The sequence below is a fragment of the Oncorhynchus mykiss genome, chromosome 3 (genome assembly GCF_057628025.1).
Source record: "Oncorhynchus mykiss isolate SJ-2025 chromosome 3, ASM5762802v1, whole genome shotgun sequence".
NCBI classification, from domain to species: domain Eukaryota; kingdom Metazoa; phylum Chordata; class Actinopteri; order Salmoniformes; family Salmonidae; genus Oncorhynchus; species Oncorhynchus mykiss.
The window spans coordinates 93,738,048-93,749,482 of record NC_143024.1 but is presented as its reverse complement, the minus strand read 5'-3'; the positions used below and the strand labels follow the sequence as shown (position 1 = coordinate 93,749,482).

Sequence of the window (11,435 nt, the reverse complement as noted above, 5' to 3'; positions counted from 1 at the left end):
CTAACCCTCGCCCCTAACCCCTATACCCTCATCCCTACATCATATACACTCTCACCCTACTCCCTACTCTCTCTCTTCCCTTACTCCCTCGCCCCTACCCCCTATACCCTCGCCCTACCCCTCGCCCCTGCCCATTGCCATGGAAAACCTGGCACGAAAAAACTTCTCTATGGCTTCCAATGGGTTTCCTAATACCAATGGCCATGCCCCATTCTGCCCATTTAAATTGCCCCCCGCCTAGCCTGAGGAAACTCCTGCTCCACCAGAGGAGCCCCAGGACTGGGATGATGACGGTACCCTGCCGGTGCGTGCTGCTGGCTGTGGGGATGACGGTAAAGCTGCCACCACGGCAGGCTGGGATGATGATGGCTCTCTGCCTGTGAGGGTGGATGACTCCTGGGGGGACGATGGTGTTGCTGATGCCACTGCTTCCGCTGCTGTGGCCGAGTCTGAGGCTGCTGGCTGGGATGATGATGAGGAGGGGGTGCCCCAGGTACGATGGAAAGAGAAGGATGCATCTGGAGCTGGGTGGATGCATCGGCTACAACACTGGTCTGGTGGTCTAGCAGGACAGGATGGAGGATACTGTAGTTGTAGACACATGATGGTGGACCTCACCGGTTCTGTCTGGTTCTTCCCAGTAGTAGTAGACAGAGCAACAAGTATTCTTTCAGAAAACAGTTCTTCTGACCTCAATGGGACTTCCTGGTTAGGTAAATAGATCGCTGTGGATCTTGTTTCTCCAGCTCCCTACTAAATAAAAATGGATCCCAGTCTTTCAGTACCGCCTGTCTGTAACGGGGTTGATAGATAGACTGGGGTGTATTTTAGTGTCAGTCCTGATGTGCTATTTGTGACAGCTCCTCCTCTCTCCCTCTCCAACAGGCTGACACGCCCACAGCAGCTGCTACAGCACCTACTCCTACAGCCACAGCAGTAGAGGAGGTAAGTTGCACCTTGATTGATAGGTTGGCTGGTAGGTTGATTGATAGGTTGGCTGGTAGGTTGATTGATAGATTGGCTGGTAGGTTGATTGATAGGTTGGTTGGTAGGTTGATTGATAGGTTGGCTGGTATGTTGGCTGGTAGGTTAGCTGGTATGTTGGCTGGTAGGTTGGCTGGTAGATTGATTGATAGGTTGGCAGGTAGGTTGGCTGGTAGGTTGATTGATAGGTTGGCTGGTAGGTTGATTGATAGGTTGGCTGGTATGTTGGCTGGTATGTTGGCTGGTAGGTTGATTGATAGGTTGGCTGGTAGGTTGGCTGGTAGGTTGATTGATAGGTTGGCTGGTAGGTTGGCTGGTAGGTTGATTGATAGGTTGGCTGGTAGGTTGGCTGGTAGGTTGATTGATAGGTTGACTGGTAGGTTGATTGATAGGTTGGCTGGTAGGTTGATTGATAGGTTGGCTGGTAGGTTGATTGATAGGTTGGCTGGTAGGTTGATTGATAGGTTGGCTGGTAGGTTGATTGATTGGTAGGTTGATTGATTGATTGGTGATTGAGTGATTAGTTGATTATATTTATGAATTGATGGATTGATTGTCTTTAGAGTCCCCCATGGGCATCCATTGAAAAGCACGAGCCCTCCCATGCCCCGCAACATTCAGGCCCTACCCAGCCTAACCAGGCCCAATTGCTTCTGCCAAATTAAAGGCCCTGCCCGAAACCAGAGCTGCTCATTAGTTGCTCATTAGCTGCTCCTCTCTTTCTGTCACTAGCTCCCCCTGCGCGCAGCTCGCTCTGCATGCACAATGCTCATGGCATCTCTGAGGCTGTGAGTAACCATAGCAATGGCTCCACTTGGGCTGCTCTGCTCAATGAAGAGACGTGAGAGAGCAGTTAGCTGTTAGCAGTTAGCTGTTAGCAGTTAGCAGTTAGCAGTTAGCTATTAGCAGTTAGCTGTCAGCTACTTTTCATCACTCCAAACCAGGGGTGGGCAACTCCAGTCCTCTAGGGCCTGATTGGTGTCACACTTTTTCCCCATCCCTAGCAAACACAGCTGATTAATCAAATTGCATTCTAAACTGAAGATCATGATTAGGTGATTATTGGAGTCAGGTGTGTTAGCTGGAGCTGAGGAGAAAGTGTGACGCCAATCAGGCCCTCGAAGACTGGAATTGCCCACACCTGCTCTAAACTCTGAGAAAACTCAAGGAACAGTATTATCTTCTGTGAAGTAATCTGTCCTGTATTTGACGAGGTTGAAGCACTTCTGTCAACATGTTATGATCTTAGTCAGATATGACTGTGCTGCAGCAGCAGAGCACGAACAAATGGCTCGGCTTCAAAACGTTGGTGCTTAATGTAGTGATACCCAAGCCATACCCGTATCCTAGTTATTGATGAGACAGGAAGCCCTGCCCGTATCCTAGTTACTGATGAGACAGCAGGCCATACCTGTATCCTAGTTACTGATGAAACAGCAGGCCATACCCGTATCCTAGTTATTGATGAGACAGGAAGCCCTGCCCGTATCCTAGTTACTGATGAGACAGCAGGCCATACCTGTATCCTAGTTACTGATGAGCCAGCAGGCCATACCTGTATCCTAGTTACTGATGAGACAGCAGGCCATACCTGTATCCTAGTTATTGATGAGACAGCAGGCCATACCTGTATCCTAGTTACTGATGAGACAGCAGGCCATACCTGTATCCTAGTTATTGATGAGACAGCAGGCCATACCTGTATCCTAGTTACTGATGAGACAACAGGCCATACCTGTATCCTAGTTACTGATGAGACAGCAGGCCATACATGTATCCTAGTTATTGATGAGACAGCAGGCCATACCTGTATCCTAGTTACTGATGAGACAGCAGGCCATACCTGTATCCTAGTTATTGATGAGACAGCAGGCCATACCTGTATCCTAGTTACTGATGAGACAACATGCCATACCTGTATCCTAGTTACTGATGAGACAACAGGCCATACCTGTATCCTAGTTACTGATGAGACAACAGGCCATACCTGTATCCTAGTTACTGATGAGACAACATGCCATACCTGTATCCTAGTTACTGATGAGACAACAGGCCATACCTGTATCCTAGTTACTGATGAGACAACAGGCCATATCTGTATCCTAGTTACTGACGAGACAACAGGCCATACCTGTATCCTAGTTACTGATGAGACAACATGCCATACCTGTATCCTAGTTACTGATGAGACAACAGGCCATACCTGTATCCTAGTTACTGACGAGACAACAGGCCATACCTGTATCCTAGTTACTGATGAGACAACATGCCATACCTGTATCCTAGTTACTGATGAGACAACATGCCATACCTGTATCCTAGTTACTGATGAGACAGCAGGCCATACCTGTATCCTAGTTATTGATGAGACAGCAGGCCATACCTGTATCCTAGTTACTGATGAGACAACATGCCATACCTGTATCCTAGTTACTGATGAGACAACAGGCCATACCTGTATCCTAGTTACTGATGAGACAACAGGCCATACCTGTATCCTAGTTACTGATGAGACAACATGCCATACCTGTATCCTAGTTACTGATGAGGCAACAGGCCATACCTGTATCCTAGTTACTGATGAGACAACAGGCCATATCTGTACCCTAGTTACTGACGAGACAACAGGCCATACCTGTATCCTAGTTACTGATGAGACAACATGCCATACCTGTATCCTAGTTACTGATGAGACAATAGGCCATACCTGTATCCTAGTTATTGATGAGACAGCAGGCCATACCTGTATCCTAGTTACTGATGAGACAACAGGCCATATCTGTATCCTAGTTACTGACGAGACAACAGGCCATACCTGTATCCTAGTTACTGATGAGACAACATGCCATACCTGTATCCTAGTTACTGATGAGACAACAGGCCATACCTGTATCCTAGTTACTGATGAGACAACAGGCCATACCTGTATCCTAGTTACTGACGAGACAACAGGCCATACCTGTATCCTAGTTACTGACGAGAAAACAGGCCATACCTGTATCCTAATTACTGATGAGACAACAGGCCATACCTGTATCCTAGTTACTGATGAGACAACAGGCCATACCTGTATCCTAGTTACTGATGAGACAACAGGCCATACCTGTATCCTAGTTACTGATGAGACAACAGGCCATACCTGTATCCTAGTTACTGATGAGACAACATGCCATACCTGTATCCTAGTTACTGATGAGACAACAGGCCATATCTGTATCCTAGTTACTGATGAGACAACAGGCCATACCTGTATCCTAGTTACTGATGAGACAACAGGCCATACCTGTATCCTAGTTACTGATGAGACAACAGGCCATACCTGTATCCTAGTTACTGATGAGACAACAGGCCATACCTGTATCCTAGTTACTGACGAGACAACAGGCCATACCTGTATCCTAGTTACTGACGAGAAAACAGGCCATACCTGTATCCTAATTACTGATGAGACAACAGGCCATACCTGTATCCTAGTTACTGATGAGACAACAGGCCATACCTGTATCCTAGTTACTGATGAGACAACAGGCCATACCTGTATCCTAGTTACTGATGAGAAAACAGGCCATACCTGTATCCTAATTACTGATGAGACAACAGGCCATACCTGTATCCTAGTTACTGATGAGACAACAGGCCATACCTGTATCCTAGTTACTGATGAGACAACAGGCCATACCTGTATCCTAGTTACTCGCCCCTAACCTGTATCCTAGTTACTCGGTTTTTCGGATGACTGCCTTGCCTGGTTCACCAATTACTTTGCAGACAGAGTTCAGTGTGTCAAATCGGAGGGCATGCTGTCCGGTCCTCTGGCAGTCTCTATGGGGTGCCACAGGGTTCAATTCTCGGGCCGACTCTTTTCTCTGTATACATCAATGATGTTGCTCTTGCTGCGGGCGATTCCCTGATCCACCTCTACGCAGACGACACCATTCTATATACTTTCGGCCCGTCATTGGACACTGTGCTATCTAACCTCCAAACAAGCTTCAATGCCATACAACACTCCTTCCGTGGCCTCCGACTGCTCTTAAACGCTAGTAAAACCAAATGCATGCTTTTCAACCGATCGCTGCCTGCACCCGCATCCCCGCCTAGCATCACCACCCTGGATGGTTCCGACCTAGAATATGTGGACATCTATAAGTACCTAGGTGTCTGGCTAGACTGCAAACTCTCCTTCCAGACTCATATCAAACATCTCCAATCGAAAATCAAATCAAGAGTCGGCTTTCTATTCCGCAACAAAGCCTCCTTCACTCACGCCGCCAAGCTTACCCTAGTAAAACTGACTATCCTACCGATCCTCGACTTCGGCGATGTCATCTACAAAATGGCTTCCAACACTCTACTCAGCAAACTGGATGCAGTCTATCACAGTGCCATCCGTTTTGTCACTAAAGCACCTTATACCACCCACCACTGCGACTTGTATGCTCTAGTCGGCTGGCCCTCGCTACATATTCGTCGCCAGACCCACTGGCTCCAGGTCATCTACAAGTCCATGCTAGGTAAAGCTCCGCCTTATCTCAGCTCACTGGTCACGATGGCAACACCCATCCGTAGCACGCGCTCCAGCAGGTGTATCTCACTGATCATCCCTAAAGCCAACACCTCATTTGGCCGCCTTTCGTTCCAGTACTCTGCTGCCTGTGACTGGAACGAATTGCAAAAATCGCTGAAGTTGGAGACTTTTATCTCCCTCACCAACTTCAAACATCAGCTATCTGAGCAGCTAACCGATCGCTGCAGCTGTACATAGTCTATTGGTAAATAGCCCACCCATTTTCACCTACCTCATCCCCATACTGTTTTTATTTATTTATTTTTCTGCTCTTTTGCACACCAATATCTCTACCTGTACATGACCATCTGATCATTTATCACTCCAGTGTTAATCTGCAAAATTGTAATTATTCGCCTACCTCATGCCTTTTGCACACATTGTATATAGACTCCCCCCTTTGTTTTTCTACTGTGTTATTGACTTGTTAATTGTTTACTCCATGTGTAACTCTGTGTTGTCTGCTCATACTGCTATGCTTTATCTTGGCCAGGTCGCAGTTGCAAATGAGAACTTGTTCTCAACTAGCCTACCTGGTTAAATAAAGGTGAAATAAAAAAAAATAAAATAAAATAAAACTGATGAGACAACAGGCCATACCTGTATCCTAGTTACTGATGAGACAACATGCCATACCTGTATCCTAGTTACTGATGAGACAACATGCCATACCTGTATCCTAGTTACTGATGAGACAACAGGCCATACCTGTATCCTAGTTACTGATGAGACAACAGGCCATACCTGTATCCTAGTTACTGATGAGACAACAGGCCATACCTGTATCCTAGTTACTGATGAGACAACAGGCCATACCTGGCTCTAACCCAATGGATAATGTCGGGCACCGGTCGGGTAGCAGAGCTCTCATGCAGAGCTCTCTCCTACATGCACCAAGTCGATGTGTGGTACTACATATTTACGTTTGATATTTCTTGTTCAAGATTCCTGCTGTCGCAACAGTAGCAACCAATGGGGCTTCAGAGGCGGTAGAGATGCCGCCAGGATTCCTCTTTAAAGTGAGTGGGATGATTGATATGTGAATAAATGCTACGTAGTCTAATATGTATTTATCATTTCCAAGTTGGGAATGATATGAAACTGAATAGTACTATTTTCCTGATCGTGTTCAGGTGACCACCATGCATGACTATGCCGCTAATGACTCGGATGAGCTGGAGATGAAGGCTGGAGACATAGTGCTGGTTGTAGCCTTCGACAACCCAGAAGAACAGGTCAGTACAAGCCCATGTCATCTCATCTTTACCCACCTCCTTGACCCTAAAAACCCCAACAGATCTGTAAGGTGTAAACAATATGAGGAAAACTCCACCAATGCTTATGTTGATCTAGACCCCTTCAGATCAGCCAGCATCAAGGTGTTAGAACCCCAGCATCAAGGTGTTAGAACCACAGCATTGAGGTGTTAGAACCACACCATTGAGGTGTTAGAACCACAGCATTGAGGTGTTAGAACCCCAGCATAGAGGTGTTAGAACCCTCAACATCGAGGTGTTAGAACCCCAGCATCGAGGTGTTAGAACCCTAGCATAGAGGTGTTAGAACCACAGCATCGAGGTGTTAGAACCAGAGCATCGAGGTGTTAGAACCCTAGCATCGAGGTGTTAGAACACCAGCATCGAGGTGTTAGAACCCCAACATAGAGGTGTTAGAACCCCAGCATTGAGGTGTTAGAACCCCAACATAGAGGTGTTAGAACCCCAGCATCGAGGTGTTAGAACCCCAGCATCGAGGTGTTAGAACCACAGCATCGAGGTGTTAGAACCCTCAACATCAGGGTGTTAGAACCAAGAGGGAAGAAAGTAACAATGAAGTACTGCTGATACTGTCTGTTTTATGCTTCACTTACAGGTAATATTGGAAACACATCAAGTAAATGTGAGATACAGAGAATATTGAAAGCAGGGATTTTCTCATAGGTTAATTAAGCAATTAACATGTGTAAAAATTCTGGGCAGGTCATTATTTTGGCTACCATGGCAATGACAATGTCCCCATCCACAGGGCACCAGTAGTCACCGAATGGTTTAATGAGCATGAAATCTACACTGAGTGTACAAAACATTAGGAACACCTGATCTTTCCATGACACAGACTGACCAGGTAAATCCAGGTGAAAGCTATGATCCCTTATTGATGTCACCTGTTAAATCCACTTCAATTAGTGTAAATGAAGGGGAGGAGACAGGTTAAAGAAGGATTTTAAGCCTTAAGACAATTGAGACGGATTGTGTACGTGTGCCATTCAGAAGGTGAACGGGCAAGACTAAATATTTAAGTGAGGGGATAGAGGGGATAATTCAGAGCGATATTCATTCATGTCGTTATAGAATAGATGTTTCGGCGGTTGTCGGTCTTCACGTTCAATGATACCGAATTCCCAGCTGCAGACTAGTAATTAATATCAAAGACTTGTTCTTATTCTGTCGGTACCGATAGTCTAAGAGTTTAACCACGTGGGATCGTTAAAAGATTCAGCAATGGTCTGCAACCTTCGTCCTCTCGTAAAAATAACAACATGGTCTAGTGAGAACTTCTCAAAGTTGGGGTTTTATTCGGAATTGCAGAAAAGGGCCTGTCCCAGGATGCCCGACCCAAACTGTGCTCATGGGCGGTCCTCTGATTTAGTTAAACTCAAAAGGGAAATGGAGTTTCCTTCATTAAACAGTCCAAAATCACATTACACAATTTTACAAACAGTATCATCCTCACTCATTCATTTTATACAACAATTCGATGTAAATCTCATATCTGAGGCTATTATATAAACAGCGTTATGGTAATGTGGCCCCACCGTCTCCCATGAGGGTGGCAGGGTAGCCTAGTGGTTAGAGCATTGGACTAGTAACCGAAAGGTTGCAAGTTCAAATCCCCGAGCTGTCGTTCTGCCCCTGAACAGGCAGATAACCCACTGTTCCTAGGCCATCATTGAAAGTAAAAATGTCTTCTTAACTGACTTGCCTAGTTAAATAAATGTAAAAAAATTAAATGAGCTTCCCCAAGTTGTACCAAACGGACCAGTTCTTAGCCCAACGCCCTCTTAAGACACTTTATGTTGGTGTTTCCTTTACTTTGGCAGTTACCTGTATATCCACGCTGCTGTTTTATTTTTATTTTTTTATTTTACCTTTACCAGGCAAGTCAGTTAAGAACAAATTCTTATTTTCAATGACGGCCTGGGAACAGTGGGTTAACTGCCTGTTCAGGGGCAGAACGACAGATTTGTACCTTGTCAGCTCGGGGGTTTGAACTCACAACCTTCCGGTTACTAGTCCAACGCTCTAACCACTAGGCTACCCTGACGCCCCTGTGTGTGTGTGTTGCAGGATGAGGGCTGGCTGATAGGGATGAAGGAGGGAGACTGGACCCAGAATAAAGAGAGTGCCGTCAAAGGGGTGTTCCCTGAGAACTTTACCTCCAGGCTGTGAGAGAGGAGACACTTCCTCTCCTACTTTGACCACTCTCTCTTCCACAAGATACTCTCTTCTCTGACCTCTCTCTTCACTCTCTCTCTCTCTTCCCTCTTTCTTCCCTCTCTCTATTCCCTTTCTCTCTATTCCCTCTCTCTCTCCCTCTCTTCCCTCTCGCTTCCCTCTCTCTTCCCTCTCTCTTCCCTCTCTCTCCCTTCCCTCTCTCTCTTCCCTCTGTCTCTCTGCCCGTGCCATCCTCCCTCCTAATTTTCTAACCTCTGGGATTGTAAAGTGTGATACTGTGATACTGTAGTCATTGGCAAGAGAAACAGCACTGCATAATCAACTGTCTGTTCTGTAACCATTTCTAGCATGGATCACACTGTAGGGTCAGATTACATCATCACACTGTAGGGTCAGATTACATCATCACACTGTAGGGTCAGATTACATCATCACACTGTAGGGTCAGAGTACATCACATCACACTGTAGGGTCAGATTACATCATATCACACTGTAGGGTCAGATTACATCATCACACTGTAGGGTCAGAGTACATCACATCACACTGTAGGGTCAGATTACATCATATCACACTGTAGGGTCAGATTACATCATCACACTGTAGGGTCAGAGTACATCACATCACACTGTAGGGTCAGATTACATCATCACACTGTAGGGTCAGATTACATCATATCACACTGTAGGGTCAGATTACATCATCACACTGTAGGGTCAGATTACATCATCACACTGTAGGGTCAGATTACATCATATCACACTGTAGGGTCAGATTACATCATATCACACTGTAGGGTCAGATTCCATCATATCACACTGTAGGGTCAGAGTACATCATATCACACTGTAGGGTCAGATTACATCATATCACACTGTAGGGTCAGATTACATCACATCACACTGTAGGGTCAGATTACATCACATCAAACTGTAGGGTCAGATTACATCACATCACACTGTAGAGTCAGATTACATCACATCACACTGTAGGGTCAGATTACATCACATCACACTGTAGGGTCAGATTACATCATATCACACTGTAGGGTCAGATTACATCATATCACACTGTAGGGTCAGATTACATCACATCACACTGTAGAGTCAGATTACATCATATCACCCTGTAGGGTCAGATTACATCATATCACACTGTAGGGTCAGATTACATCATCACACTGTAGGGTCAGATTACATCATATCACACTGTAGGGTCAGATTACATCATATCACACTGTAGGGTCAGATTACATCACACTGTAGAGTCAGATTACATCATATCACCCTATAGGGTCAGATTACATCACATCACACTGTAGGGTCAGAGTACATCACATCACACTGTAGGGTCAGATTACATCACATCACACTGTAGGGTCAGATTACATCATATCACACTGTAGGGTCAGATTACATCATATCACACTGTAGGGTCAGATTACATCATATCACACTGTAGGGTCAGATTACATCATATCACACCGTAGGGTCAGATTACATCATGTCACACTGTAGGGTCAGATTACATCACATCACACTGTAGGGTCAGATTACATCACATCACACTGTAGGGTCAGATTACATCATCACCCTGTAGGGTCAGATTACATCACATCACACTGTAGGGTCAGAGTAAATCACATCACACTGTAGGGTCAGATTACATCATATCACACTGTAGGGTCAGATTACATCATGTCACACTGTAGGGTCAGATTACATCATATCACACTGTAGGGTCAGATTACATCATATCACACTGTAGGGTCAGATTACATCATATCACACTATAGGGTCAGATATCAGGTGAGTTGCACTAAATCACCATAGACATGATGCGCTGTATACATACTATAATTATTATGATATTATATTTGTCAAGTGCTTCTTAAACAAAAGGTGTAGACTAACAGTGAAATACTTATTTACAGCCCCCCCCCCCTTTTGCAGAGACAAAGAACATAGAGAAATAATATATAAATTATAACACAAGGAATAAATATATGCAGAATGAGTGAAGATAACTTGGCTGTAAACACGGGGTTCCAGTACAGAGGAGATGTGCAGGGCTATGAGGTAATTGAGGTAGATATGTACGTATAGGCAGGGATAACTAGGTAACTAGGCAACAGGATAGATAATAAACTGGAACAGTAGTCATATCTGAAGAGTGCAGAAAGGAGTGCAGAAAGGGTCAATGCAGAGAGTCCGGGTAACTATTTGGTTAACTGTTTAACTAACGGTTTAGCAGTCTTGTGTCTTGGAGGTAGAAGCTGTTCAGGGACCCGTTCGTTCCAGACTTGGTGCATCGGTACCTCTTGCCGTGCGGTAGCAGAACAAACAGTCTATGAATTGGGGGGCTGGTATAGAGGTCATGGATGGCAGGAAGCTTGACCCCAGTGATGTACTGGCACGTACGCACTACCC

General features: G+C 45.3%; 1 protein-coding gene across 3 annotated transcripts in view; it reads left to right on the top strand.

Moving 5' to 3' along the window:
- The window catches only part of LOC110510426 (myc box-dependent-interacting protein 1-like), a 47,713-nt gene extending 36,748 nt beyond the window's left edge, over window positions 1-10,965 (top strand). The window contains exons 14-18 of one of the 3 annotated variants that reach the window (XM_036975330.2): window positions 242-493; window positions 886-945; window positions 6,496-6,570; window positions 6,685-6,786; window positions 8,899-10,965. In XM_036975330.2, coding sequence (XP_036831225.1) covers window positions 242-493; window positions 886-945; window positions 6,496-6,570; window positions 6,685-6,786; window positions 8,899-9,000 — 591 coding nt within the window. In that variant the 3' untranslated portion in view covers window positions 9,001-10,965. The remainder of the gene's footprint in view (window positions 1-241; window positions 494-885; window positions 946-6,495; window positions 6,571-6,684; window positions 6,787-8,898) is intronic. The other 2 variants (XM_090230477.1, XM_036975331.2) reach the window with 2 other exon arrangements.
- Window positions 10,966-11,435: the final 470 nt, after the last annotated feature.